This window comes from Chrysoperla carnea, chromosome 3 (genome assembly GCF_905475395.1).
Source record: "Chrysoperla carnea chromosome 3, inChrCarn1.1, whole genome shotgun sequence".
Lineage (NCBI taxonomy): Eukaryota > Metazoa > Arthropoda > Insecta > Neuroptera > Chrysopidae > Chrysoperla > Chrysoperla carnea.
Window position 1 is genome coordinate 40,882,857 of NC_058339.1, and position 15,437 is coordinate 40,898,293.

At 28.4% G+C, this 15,437-nt stretch overlaps 1 protein-coding gene across 2 annotated transcripts; it reads left to right on the plus strand.

The window, feature by feature from the left end:
• On the plus strand, positions 1-814 carry LOC123295776. 2 transcript variants are annotated; one of them, XM_044877223.1, is made up of 2 exons: positions 1-191; positions 633-814. In XM_044877223.1, exons 1-2 carry the CDS (start codon positions 41-43, stop codon positions 797-799), a joined length of 318 nt encoding a protein of 105 aa, XP_044733158.1. In that variant the 5' UTR covers positions 1-40; the 3' UTR covers positions 800-814. The 2 variants fall into 2 exon arrangements, 1 of the variants encoding a protein (XP_044733158.1); XR_006535169.1 differs by lacking the exon at positions 1-191 and adding an exon at positions 200-334 and having other exon boundaries at positions 633-777.
• The last annotated feature ends 14,623 nt before the right edge of the window (positions 815-15,437 follow it).

A 15,437-nucleotide genomic window follows, 5' to 3' on the forward strand; every position in this document is an offset into this window, starting at 1 on the left:
CTTTTATTAATGTCATTTTTTTTTCAATTTATTTTAGAATATGTCCTTTTTGGCCGGCAAATTAATTGATAAAGAGGCAAAAGATAAATACAACTTACATAGTCATTCACGAATGGAACCGGGGGTTGAACAACCGGACGGCCAGGAGAGAACGCAGCAGCACACAGCGGAATCACTGGGTGATCCTCGAGGTATACCAGATTTTCTTGCATAACTTGTGTTGATCGAATCGGCCTGCATGCGGTGGTGTTGCCGCTGATGGGCGATGTTGAATTTCCAAACAACAAAAGATGAAATAACCATGCGGTCGTCCACTCGAAACTTGTATCAGCAGGTACTCCACGTGAATATTTATCGTTTTTATTTTAATTTGTTTTTGTTTTATTGTTCCTATTTAATCATTCGTTGTCGATTCATTAACTATAACACGATGTTGGTCCAGTTTTAATTTATGTTCGATTTTATTTTATTTGTTTAATGATCGTCGTCGATTGATTAATTTTAATCCACCACGAATGAATATATTCCGAGCTCTTAACTTGCTCGATGCAAAGGTTGAAGTAAAGTATTTTTTTTTTTCATCAAGAAACCATCAGGTCATTTGTTGACTCATTGTTTTTTTGTTTTATTAGTGCCTGGTGCCGCCGTGATCCAATCACGACCTTTCGCGCCGTGTTTACCGCCTGCGATGCTGCGTGCGATTCTCTGTTTGTGCGTCGTGTGCCTGGCCATCCGGGTATCCACTTTCGGCCATTTTTTTATTTTTATGATTTGTAATGAAAAGAAAATTGTATTTTAATTTTAAATAAATTTTAAATATTTTACTGACATTTTGTTTTTTTTGTTTTTTTTTTATAAATTTTTTGTAAATTTTTTTCTTTTTTGTTCGGTGGGTATAATGTAGCCTAAGCCGAACTCCATGTGTGAAACCAAATATGAGTATCGTCTCAGCGCAAATGAGGCGTACATTGTATAATATTTATTATATAGGAATATCAGTTATGTATGTGTGACACGTATGTATGTGTAATGTGATAGAGTAATTAACACTTTCTAGGCATGGTATTTTAGCAATTAACTCAGTCAATTGTTTGTTTTCATTTGTCATAACTAATTTTGCAACTTAAACTTAAACGGTCGGAAATGTATCATTCTTCATTCTCAATTCATTTCTGTATAAGTTGTCATTTATGGTTCCACATTTTTGGAGATTGATCCCGATGATCTCCTATCAAAAGTTTCGAGATCAGATATAATAGTTTCCATCTGATCTTTAGATGCCTCTTCCCGCTTCTTTTTATACTCTCGGCGATAATTAACAATATCACTATTAACGGCCATCAAATAACAGTAAATTAATAGTCTCTCTCAATAAGGAGTTTTTCGAGACTACAATTCATACCTAAAATGTTGCACTAGTAGTAGTATTTTATATGTAATATTGTAATCAATAACAGAGGACCTCATATTTCATTTTTAGGCAGTTATGAATATAATCTACTTTAAACTATTTAATTTAACTGTTCTAAATTAATTAAATCTAGTTAAAATCCTGCTGGAATTAAAATAATATAATATGACAGATTACTACTAAAAATAATAATTAATTTAAATATTTTTAAAACTATTGTTTATCAATTTATCAATGTATAATATTTACTAAAAAAGTTTTTTTTTTACAAAATATATAAAGACGAAAAGTTATTATTTCCATATAATATACCTATTATTTTTTAATATGCAGTTAGTTTAGTTGAGTCTTAAAGTTCCTCACTTCTATTTGAAACTTACAAATATACTTTTTTGAAAAATAACTATATATTATTAAAAATAAAATAACTAAAGATAATGCAGCTTTTAATAACGATGTAGTTTTTTTTAAACCAACATTTGAGCCCACTTATTTCTGAATTGGATACATAATTTATTTCCAATCCAATAAATCAATTGTAAAAAATAAACAAAGAAATCAGAGAGTTGAATCGAATTTACGTCAAATGCATTCGCTTCTAAATCTTAATCTAAAATAAAATCTAAATTAATAATTATTAGAATGAATTGCTAATGACGTATCTCAATTCGTTGCTGAATTGAAAATATTAACCTGCCAGCTACGTCAGTGAATTGTGTAAGCATTTACGTGGGCTTCACCGTATCCTACTCCGCCGTGCTGTTGAGATAACAGAAAATCATTTGACCTTTTTTCTCAGTGTAAAATTTTCAAATAAGTGTAAATTTTATTGAGGTCACAATGATACTTTCTGTAGTGCGAATTGTCAATCCAATAATTTTTACAATTTCAACAGATTGCTTTATTTTGCAAAATATCAGGTTTAAACATATTTTCATTAAACAAAGGATATCATCTCGATTGAATCAGTTTCAAATAAAAAAATAGCATCGAAGTCGATCAATTCATTAGGGAATAACAATGATAGATGCAAAAAAAAAAAACTGTGAAAACTGTTTTGAAAACCTTTCTTTTTAATTTTTTTCTCTTTTCTCAAATTATTTAAAAAAACTTACTTAATATTATAATTTACGTCTTTTATCTTGTTCGTTCTTTAAATATTAATTTTGCTCATTTTATAACATCACGTATGTACCTACCAAAATATTATTTCTTTGTTTTTCATTAGTAAATTTCTTTGTTTACAAAATTTACAAAACGTAATCATTTATTCGAATGCAAGTCTTGCACGATATAGGTATTCCAAACGCGTGTTCTTTTTCCATAACGATGTACCTCCGATACAATTTGTATAATATAAATAATTTTATTTTGTGTGACTTAATTAAAAGCAGACAAATTAAATGAAATGTATTTATAATGGATTTATCTATCACTAATTTACACGAATTGTTCATTAAAAACACCTTTAACAAGATCTATATCCCTAAGGACGTCTATGTCAACATTACGTCTTTATATTACATGATGATCTACATTGACAACAGTGTTTGTTATTTAATTAAGTAATATTGAATTATTTTATTCACGTCAATGAACTTCATATTAAATTTCAGAAAAACAAATCCCTATATATTATAAATGTGAACGTAAGGATTTTTGTTTGTTTGTTTGTTTGTTACACTTTCACGCAAAAGCTACCGAACGGATTTGAATGAAACTGTACAAAAATATATATTTTATTTTAAATAGTAAATTTCAAACAACTTATGCCCATCTTTTCTGATAAACTTTTCGGATATACTGTGTATATATTTTAGTTGTGTATAACAACCCCTGTGAGTGCTATGGAAGGAGGATAAGAGAGAAGAGTGTCGGAGGCTATTAAGCTGTGTCGGCTTTCAACAGTCTTGGTGGAGGTACCGGTTACCATCAATCAGTCTGATTGCATGAGTTTATTTTCCAAATTTGAGAATCAAAAAGTCAGTGAAAATGGTGTAAATAACAATATAGCAAGGGAAAATTGTATTAAAAACAAATTCGTTTTTTTTTTTGAAACTAATTAGCAACTAATAAGCAACAAATTATGGCGTTTTTTTTTCATTTCCACCAATCTTACATTGCCAGTTTTACTGACATTATAAAATAAACGGTAATTTATTAATTCATGAACGTATTTTAGACCAAATGTCAAGGTCAAATGTTTCGTTATAATTAATCAACAATGTGTGGTAAGAAGTTTAAGAGTTTTGGAAAAGTAGTAGCTCTCATTCAATAAAGTTTGTTTCTATATTAAATATACAGGGTGTATTATGTGTCACGGTGAATATCTAAAAAATGAGTTTGGCAACTCAAGATAAGCTCAAAGTGTTTTGATTTGCTGCATCGTTTACGACATATGGATTCGCTACTTACATTTCCATTTTCATAATTTTTCGAATAATATTAGGAAAATGGAGATTTTTATAGCTAGCAAAAATGTAAAAAAATACATTTTGCTACATTTTATCATCAGAAATTTAACATTTGCAGAGGATGTTTATGTGCAAAATAAATTTTCGTGCGTCTCCGTAAATGTTAAACGTAAAGAAAAATGGTTTATTGATAAGATACAGTAAAATTGATTTTCAATAACTTTATTACCTGTAAATATTTCGTTTTTTCTAATATTAATCGAGCAATTCTCAGGATTATTAACCCTCCCTTATTAATGGTACACGGAGTTGATAATTACGACTTTTCAATTTATGAGTTGGCGATTTTATATTATTTGATCTACATATGTTAATGCTTAGAAATAAGTTATCAAACAGGTATCTACTACCTACTAATTATACAGTGTGTTGCATTTAAGATGAAGACACCTTCACACTTTCGTCTTTTATAGGAATATCGATTTGAAAATTTGCACAGTCATACAGGGTGGTGGGTCACATTTTTTAAGATATTTAATCGAAACCTGAACCTAGAACTCAGTCTACTACAAATTGACAAATAGGGCAAATTCTTAGAATTTTTTCTAGCGCCAGAGATGGTTATTACAAGTTTATTGAAATATTTGAGTACATAACACTATTAAATGATCAATTTATTCAGTTTTTATATTCCATAGTTATAAATTTAAAAATAAATTTGTAATAATTTTGAGTAAAGACAACAATATTCAAAAATTTAAAAAAAAATGCGAATTTTGTCATAAAAATTTTCAAATCGATAGTCCCATAAATGAAGAAAGTGTGAGGGTGTCTTCATCTGAAATGCGACACACTGTATATAACTTGAACAAATACGTTTTGTATATTTATCAATTAAAAATCAATAATCATTACTATAATAAAAATCAAAACTTAGTAGATATGCTATTATAAAACAATAGATTAGGTATCTTAATTGCTGGCATTTATTATATATTTTTTGATACTAAATTATTCAATAATTCATATTTAAAAATTACTTGGATACAATTGTACCAAAAATTATTCAAAATATGAAATGCGTGTTAGAAGTAATTTTATTTAACTTAAGTTGATCAATAATTCACAATAAATATGATGGAACTTTACTGTAAAAGTGAAAGTATTCTACCTGAAATTTTAATGAAGCAGTTACAGTGAAAAAAGTTTTAATAGACAAATAAAAAAAGTGAAATTTTAAAAGCTCTAGACTGGATTGTAAAATTTCTGAGAAAGAGTTTGGAGTTCAACATATTTTAATTTCATGTCAGTATAATTATAATTACTTTCTTGTGCAAACAGCGTTTTTTCCTGTATTCTTATTTTTAAAACCTTGTAAAAGTCAAAAGAAAACATCTTAATAACTACAATAATTTGTCACTTCTTATTCAGTAACCTTCTTTGACTAACAACAAAGTTTAGAATAGCATTACATAAAAGCAAATTATTTCCATAAAACTACACATTTACTAAAAGTATATCTTTGGCTTACACTATCTTTCTAAACAAGTCTAGAAAATACAGATCCTGTATAAAGAACATTTATGGATATTGTAAGTGTTCGTTCAACATGCATACAACTATAGTGTCTTCCGGGCATGTGGCCGATAATCGAGAACGTGATAATTGGTGATGCTGCGAGAGATGAGTGAATCGAGAGTAAGTCTATAAAAATGCTGATTTTTTATTTATTATAATTATAATTCTAATTATATATATATATATATATATATATATATATATATATATATATATATATATATATATATATATATATATATATATATATATATATATATTATGATTTTTAATATGTAAAACTTAACTATTCACATAATACTAAATCATTGTAATATGATTAAAGAGATTGTTTATGATTAATTTTTTCTATATACCTTGTGGTTTCTTTGAACGTGCTACTATAATTTCATGTCATTTTATCGTATGACAGGGATGTTGAATTATGTTTAGATACTATAATTAATAAGATATTTCGTTCGAATATGAACAACCCATTCAGCTAATCCACTAAAAATAATTAGGACAATTGAAAACAAACAATTGACTGAGTTAAGTGTTGAAATACCATGTATAGACAGTATTGATTACTCTGCCACATTACACATACATACATGTCACACATATATTACTGATATATCCATATAATACCTACATACTATAAAAAAATGTTTCAAACAAAAGTTGTTTATTTTTTATAAGGTACATTTTTTATATTTTAACTTTTGTTCTATCTCTAATGATTTACAAGATGGCTCCAGGCCTAAGACCCAATAGACCTATAAATTTCAGCTTGATATCTCTTTTCGTTTTAAGTAATCGTGATGACAGACGGACAGACAGACGACAAACAGACGACAGACAGACGACAGAGAGGAGACAGACTGGCGACACACAGCCGACAGACATACGACAGACAGACAGACATACAGACAGACAACCGAAAACGGACTAATTAAGTGATTCTACGAACACCTTCACCAAAATTTTTTTCATAGCATCAATATTTTTAAGCTTTACAAACTTGGGACTAAACTTAATATTCTATGTATATTTTATATTTATATGGTATAAGAATAAAATAAAGTTCAAGAACTTGATTCATTGAGTGTTTCAAAAAAGTGGCCATGAATTGTATCTTGTTCAACTGTTCCACATAAATCTTTAATATATGGTTCAAAATGGTGCTCATAGATAAATTAAAGCTTATGTGTTATTCTGACGTATGAGCTATATTATTATTAAGCTTCATTAAATCCATTCATTTGTTTGTGTGTGAAAGCTTTACAAACACACAATCAAACAAACAAACATCCTTACTTTCACATTTATAATATACTAGAATAGGGTTAAAGTCGTTACCTAGCTCTGAAACACGAAATTTCAAAGCCATTTCACTTTAAATGATTTTTACTGTACATGAATAATAATAATAATCGTAAGCACAACAAACTCATAACTTTTATCATCAATTTCTCTTTCGTATATTTTCATTGTTCATATAATGATATTAATATATGAGTATTTTATGTAATATTATATACCACATGTACCATAGAATGCGTCAGTCAATTCAAGTGTATTTGTAAATATTTCCAAATGATAAAACTAATGGAATGGCATTACTTTTGTTATTATTTGGCTAACATTGATTTTAATAATAAAAGTTATGTTAGTAGATAAAATCTATTTTGACATAATTTACGTTTATTTAGAATTATATTTCTTCAATCATTTTAGGGTTTCACCTCGAAATTTAATGGAATAAGCTGAATATTAGCACAAATCTTTATTCTGAGAATATCTCATTTTCTTTGCCTTCAATCGTATTTACATTTACTATAAAAGTTGTAAAGAAAAAAATTCTCTACAAATAAGTCCAAGCCTTTTATATTCGATGAACTGTTCTTTATAGACCAGAAGAACGAATCGTTATTTTGAGTATTTGTGAAAGATAGGGTATCCGACGAGAATTTGGTTGCTGCTGAAGCAATATACCGTTTGTTTTTGGATGAAATTTGTAGAGAATATTATCCTTTACATTTAAATACATGTAATTACTTAATAATAAATCTAAATATGATTGAAGAAAAAGGAAACGAGATAGTCTCATAAAATGATTTTTGGCACCTTTGATTTTGAGTATTGCTGACATTGAAGGACGCTGACATGCAATCATAAGTAACTTTTGAGACAACATTTGTACTATCAAAATAAAGGTTTGTTCAAACATTTCTTTTTCAAAAAAATGTGGGTATGAAAAAACCTATCTGAAAATCTATGGGACAGATTTTGATTAAAAATAAAATTTTTTTCATCAAAAGTCCAATACGATATTTTTTACTTCAATTTTTTTAAATAAGTAATTTTTGAGTTCATTTCTAACTAAATTTTAACGGACAAACTGCTACTTCAATTTTCTTTTCAATTATTTTATGATACCAATTTAATAACCAAGCTTTTTTATGCAGGGTTAACATTTTTCAATATACTTCTTTTATGATATATTAAAAAAGGTTTTTTTTTTTGAATAACATTATTTAATGAACCCTAATATCATTTGTCATAAACCCTAATATCAGTGTCGTAAAACTCTCATTTTTGAATAATGAAATATTACCAAAAAAATTGTCATAGACAACCTTCAAAAGATATAAAAAATTATAATTTAGTTTTATTAGTTTGCATAAATTTTGATAAATGCTGAAAAAATTTAATATCAATTTGGAATTAACGATATTATTTATACAAAAGGGAGTTAATATTGAACCTTTTAAAAATTAAGCTACGAAACTGTAATATAGAAAATTAATTAAACAATTTCTTAAAAAATTTTCCCGAGAATTCACTAGAAGAAGAGAGGCTTGTCTAAAATATTATTTGGACATCGCAGATATAATGATGGACGGAAGAAATTTCTGTTATTATTTTTATCATTTGAGTAGTTGCTAAAGGTTTGGTTAAAAATTACGGTTTTCTTTGCGTTTCCGCGGTCTTTTCATGCATTTACGAGATTCATAATTATGTTTATTCCAACTCTTTATATTATTATTTTGCAACCATAATCGTTTACAAAGAGATGACATTAAAAGTTAAATTTGAGAAACGGATTACCTGCGAATCATACAAGCTGAGAAAATAAATTCCGAAAAACGTAATATTTTCGGGATAAAACGCTATTTTCTCGTAAAGTTTCGAACGAATTTGACTTTTCTTTGTTTACCTATAGCTCTGTAACCTTAATTTTTTATTTTTTATTCAAAATCCGTTTTTTTTTTTTTTTTTTTTTTGCAAAAAACTTGTTTTTCTCACCTTTTCGACTTTATTTAAAGAAATTTCTACACTCCGATTTTTTTACTAAATATGTTTTCCTAAAAACACCTAATTATTCCGTTGAAAATCTGGACGGGAGAATTATTTTAAAATCTGATATATTTTCCCAGGTATTTTTTATTGCACTAATTATATTTTCAATCTAGATAAATGTATTATTACACTAAAAAATTTTAGTGAAAGTAAACCACCAAGTACAATAAGGTAAAAAACTGTATGTTCTTTTATAAAAATTCATAAACATTTTTAAGACCAAAAAAAAACATAAAAGTTTTATTTATTTTTGTAATTTAATTACGTAGAATGTCCACATTGTCCACATCAGAATAATATGCGTGTATCGTAAAAATATGTATCGTCGAAAATATGAGTCGAATAATCTGTTTACTTTTTCTGTTGCAACATACTTTTATCAATCCTCAAGAAGGTCAAAAACCTAAAAATTTTAATTATACATGGCCCCACCATGCACAGCAGTAGACACTTAGACATAAATAATTCAATCATCTGGGGTTTTCAACTCTGACTTTTTGCAAACAAGATAAACTTTTAGCGACAGAGTTTTATGGGTAGAACCCAATAAGAAAATCGAATTAAATACAAACCAAATTCAAGAAGAAAAACAACGCTTTCTAATCAATATAATTTAGTTAAATATTTAATACGCTTGACTTTTTGATGCAGAAAAATTTACTCCTGATGTTACCAAGTTGAAGTCACCATATACGAAATGTTTGCACTATAAACTATCGCACGCGCAAGTTAATAATACTGTTTTCTCACTAGTACCGTAAATAACTATTTCAGTACTCAAACCTATAATGATTAGAAAATTTTGGATTCCTTCTTCAATTTGCTATGTATTTCATTTCCGTTCGATTTTTTGTTTTCAAGATATGAGCGTTTTATAATTCTTCCTCAGAACTATTTCTTGTTGAATAAACTTTTTCAAGTTATTTGTTTATTATGATCTCAATACTCGCTCGTTATTTATTATAACCCGACTGTTTTGTTTTTACAATATAAAATTTATATTAAAATAAAATTTGTCAATCAAGATAAGAAAATAATAAAAACTGAATGAAACCACGAAAGTATTCTAAACTACAATCTTTATCCACTCACTAACTTAAGGTAGTACTATCGGTAATAGACGTTGCATTCAGAATTTAATGAAACTTGGCATAGTTGTCCAACATTATATCATAATTAACCAGTTTAATCTTTAAGGGGCCTTCAGAGAACTGAAAATCCGAACGTCCAGTTTTGTGAAATAAAATAAAATCTGTGATTTCCCATAAGAATCAACGTTAAAATATCTTTCAAATATTTTTTTTTTCAGTTCTCTGAAGGCCCCTAAAAATTTAACTGGTTAATTATTATATAATAATGCACAACTATGCCAAGTTTCATTAAATTCTGAATGCAAAGTCTATTACCGATAGTACTACCTTAAGTGTATCTATACAACTTATAAAACTATTAAAATTTAAAATAATAAAATAAAACTCAAAACCTTGTTAAAAATGCAAATATTCTCATAATTCATTTAACAACGTTTCCATCAACTGTGTATATTTCTTCTCTTGTGGTATTATCGTATTTCGTATAATACATACCAACCTCATGAGAATGTTAGATAATATTGTCAAAAGTTTTCATAAAATAAAATAAATATAAAGTAAGTTTTTTAAATAACAACGAATAACTTCAAACCATTACGATAAACTTTCGACTCTGTTATTATTATTAGTAATGATATAGTCTGTACTAGACGACTATTTGAAAATTTTTAAAATAACATTTACTATTATCACCACAGAAGGAAATGAAAATACTTTTTGTGGCGAAAGCATAAAAATTTTATTAACATTTCGATTTATATTCTGCCACAATTTATGGGAATACAAAAACTATTGGGCAATGACACTTTGACATTTGAACATCTATTGCGATGAGAAAATATATTTTAAGATTTTTAGGAAATCATTTTTTAAAAACATTTCAGTAAAAGATTTATATGTTTAGTAAAAGTTGAAAATAAATGAAATAACACCGTTTAAAAATGCATTTTTAATCTACATAAAAGAAATTGTACAATTTATCTAAAGATGGTTAATTAGTTAAAACTATTTTAATTCACCGTATTTTATTCAACACCTGTTAATTGAATGGATAATTTAGTACAGTACATACAGAGTTTGAGATAACTCTAATTAAGTATACATTGGAATATAAAATCCTGTACAATATGTTTTTAAAACTATATTTCGTGTGTAACGGATGTTTTAACAAAAGCTTTCCTTTGAAGTCCTGTATTTTGGAGCTTCCACACTATTGTTTGTCAATTGAAATTAATCTTTCACACAATAAAATATATTTTAGTTTTGATTCTTTTCATGCTGTTACTTTTTACTTTATTTCATTGCTTGCTGATACTTAACCTACGTTTTCCTTGAAATCAATACGAAAGTATATTTCTTTTTGCGATTATACAAGATATGAATTTTTTGAGATATTAACAAAAATTGCTCCGTTTCGGCCTTTGCTCTCAGCGACATGTCAGAAACTACTCACAATCCAAAAAAGAATCTGATTTTAACATTTTCTGGGTTTCTCTAGGCAACTATTTTTATGAAAATTGAAAGCAAATAACTTTTCTAGATTTTTAAAATTTTTTAAGAGGTTAATGCCTTTTAAGAGCTTTTATATGAGATAAAACTGAATATGAAGAGCAATTTGGATTCAAAAAAATACATAAACCGTTTACATTTAACGGTGCGATGAACAATTTTTTGAATGTGGATTTAAATATGAAAGCTCTTATTTTATATCAGATTCTGGAGATAGCTCCAAGAACACCCTTCGAATCGAGAAACGAGCTGCTTGTTTATTTGTCCCCAATTACCATAAATAATCCAAAGACGCGATATTCTTGTTGATGTTGCAATGGAACGTGGTCTCCCATCAAAGTACTGAATGTGCCCAATGTTGTTTAAATTTAGTGGTCGGTCAAAATATGGTGAACACCAAACTAAAATTTGTATTCCCTACTTAAAAACTACCATAATAAAATTTCTCAGCACGACTGAATAAATTTTCGCTCAATAAAATTTTGAGATTTTTCACCACTATTTTTGACAACTGTTTTAGGAGTCGAGGAAGGACAGTCAACACAGCTATTAAAAGGTTTCAAAGACAGGTTGTATGCTAGTTTATATTCTTTTATATATAACTCATGTCATTCAATCCAAAGTTAATGAAAGTAAGACGAATGTTTTACTTAACTCTGTAAATACAAGATGTATTTGTAGTGTTATTTAAGATATAAATTATAAAATTTCATTATATATGTAAGTTATTAATTTATTGAATAAATAACGAGATTGTATTTAATCCTGAAAGGAATATATTGACAAAATTATATAAAGGAATTACACTAAATTTACAAACAAAAACATACCTGAAAGGAATAAATTAAATTACAACGTTATTTAATAGAATGTCCACTAATAAACGTTTATGATTCTAACACAATATAAATTATAAAAATCTTTAGTTCAGGTATGTCAATTGAAACAAAAGTAAACAATTATATCACTATGGAAGTGATAATAATTTACACCTTCCCCCCCGAAGTCATTTTTTGCGAAGTAAAAGGTGACAGCTTACTGCTATGAAAATAATTTGATTCACTTCTTTTCTTGCCACAATCAACTTCATAAAACGAAGATGAAATCCGGCTTAATATTTTAAAAGGCCCAAGGCGAACTTTGTCCATTTTATTGCGATTTAATTTGTTCCCATTCTCTACGTACACAAGATCTCCAATTTCAAATTGAAAAGTTGTTCGATTTTTGTCAACTCTTTTTTTATTTTCCATAAAACTTCTGGATGAATTAATGAAAGCTTGCTGGCGGTCTTCAGCTAAATCACTAGGTGGTTCATATATTGGCGAAATGTTTGATTTCTTGCCTAGGAGCAGATATTGTGGCTCATAGTTAGTAGAGCTATGAATCGTTGAGTTATAATTTTCAACACATTCAGCAGCAATCGTAGGCCATGCTCGTTTATCTCCATCAATAATTTTACACCTAATTCTATTAACTAGAGTTTGATTTAAACGTTCGTTGAGACCATTTGAACTTGCACAATCTATGCTTGTAAAAACAAGTTGGATACCTCTTCTATTTAGGTAATTTTTGAGTTCTACGGAATTTAGTCCAGTATATTGATCGGCAAGAATCAACTTTATTTTATTATTTTTAGCGATCGGATGTATAAGATTTATAAAATCTTTTGCGCATTGGCTTTTTGTAGTAGAAATCCAAGCATACCTGCTAAAATGATCCACTAGTATGTGCATAAATTTCTTTATAGACTTATTTCCGGCAAAACCACCTACTGTATCTATGGACAATATTTCATAGGGTTCTGTTGCAGGTCCAATTCTTGACAATTTTCCAATCAATCTTCCTCGGCGAGTTTTACTTTGCCTTCATGTCACACAGCCTTTACAAAAGTCAATGATAAGTTTATCTAAATTTTTGAAATAGTAGTGTTGTCGTATTTTGTTTCTCATTTGTGCAACACCAATGTGACCATAGTGATTGTGCAACTTGTTAATTATTTCAAGGCCTAACTTTTCCGATATAAAAATCCGCTTTCTTCCTTTTAACATCTTAAATATAATATCGTGTCTACGCTCAGTTCCCTTTGCAGTTGTAAGTTCTCTTTGATTTTCATATTGATCCCTCTTTATTTCAGACAATTCTATTAAATTGACCACTTGAATGACATCTTCATTTTCGAAATATTCTAAAACTGGTTGCCGTGATAGTAAATCAGCGATAATATTTTCTTTTCCTTTTTTATATATTATCTGGAAATTAAATTGTGACAAGTAGTGGACCAGATCGCCAAGAATCTCATCAGTTCGTGACTTTGTTCTTAAATTTTCCAATGGTTTATGGTCACTACAAACGAAAAACTTTCGTCCAATAAGATAGTATTTCCAGTATTTAATGGCTTCTTTTATCGCCTTGCATTCTAAATGAATCGTTTCCATTTTCTTTTCTCTTTCTGACAGTTTTCTAGAAAAATAAGCTACAGGGTGTAATAGACCATCTGACTGTGGTTGCCTCAAAGTCGCTCCAAGTCCTTTTTGACTAGCGTCTGTGTCAATGTAAACATCTTTTTCGACATCATAAATTGATAAAATTGGACGGGAACACAGATATTCTTTGATCATGGAGAAGCTGCGTTCACATTCTTCCGTCCAAATAAATTCAGTATTTTTTTTCAGCAATCTGTGAAGGGGCTCAAATTTTTGAGCACTATGATCGATATATTTTATAAAGTAATTTATTGTTCCTAGAACACTTCGAACCCCAGATTTATCTGTAGGTCTTTTCAAATTTTTTATTGCCTTTAAATTTTCTTGTGCTGGTGATATTTTATTTTCTTCAATGTAATGGCCAAGATACTTAACCGATTGGGCTGCAAATTTACACTTTTCGAGCTTTAATTTAAATCCTTCTTCTCCTATTACTTCAAGAAATCTTGAGATATGTTGCATGTGATCTTTCCAATTGCGTGAGAAAATAAGACAGTCATCCATGTAGTTGACGCAAAACTCATCTAGGTTATTTCGTCTTATAATATTTGAAAGTATGCGTTGAAAGATTGCAGGAGCATTTTTCAATCCAAAAGGTAATACTTTGAACATAAATTTCCCGTACTTTGTAACGAAAGAAGTTTTCTCACGGTCCTTTTCTTTTAACCTAATACACCAAAAAGCGGAGTTTATATCAACAACAGTAAAGTATTTACATTTCGAAACTTTTTCCGTTATATCATTTATTGTTGGAAATGGGTAGCACTCTGGGATAGTTATTTTATTTAAGTTTCTAAAATCGATGCAAAGCCTTGATTTTCTTCCATCTTCTTTTTTATATGCGAGTGTTACCGGTGATGCGAACGGTGAATCAGATTCCTCTATTAGATCGGATGCTAGTAACTTCTGTACTTGATCTTTGATTTCACGTTCATCTGGTATAGAACATTTATAAGGGCGGGCCGTAACATATTCATCTCTCATTAACTTTATTTCGGCCTCTCTAGACTTTACTTTACCGACATCAAATTTATTTTTGGCAAAAATTTTCTTGTGATTTTCAATAATATTTAAAAGTTCTACTTTTTTTTCATATCCATCTATGTGATCTAGTTTAGGTTTGAACTGATTTTCATTAGTTTCTTCTTGATGGTAAATTCTAATATTTTCAGTGTTTTTCTCTTCTTTTTCATTTTCATTGATTTTACCTTCTTTATTAAAATTTTTAACATCTTTATTATCTTCTTTCTTTACATCTCTATTATCTTCTCTCTTTACATCTCTATTATCTTCTTTATTGACATCTTTATTATCTTCTTTCTTTACATCTATATTATCTTCTTTCTTTACATTTTCTTTATCTTCTTTATTTTCATTTGTAATTATTTTGTTAGAAATTTCACAAGATTTCTTCTGATTTTGATTACTTCTTATTTGGAGCATCTCATCATTTTTAGGTTTTTGGTATATGTCTAAATTCTCGTCTTGAATTAGTTTAAATTTTTTAATAGCATCTAAACCTAGTAACAGGTCATAAGAAAATTCTGAATTTTTAACTACAAAAGTATTCAAATTGTTTGTAATATTTCCAATTTTAAGCTTTATG

What these genes read in the sequence shown, in the direction of transcription:
- LOC123295776 (XM_044877223.1), top strand. Translation starts at nt 41, where the DNA reads ATGTCCTTTTTGGCCGGCAAATTAATTGATAAAGAGGCAAAAGATAAA. An exon ending in ATCACTGGGTGATCCTCGAG is followed by an intron (nt 192 to 632) that starts GTATACCAGATT and finishes TTGTTTTATTAG; the next exon opens with TGCCTGGTGCCGCCGTGATC.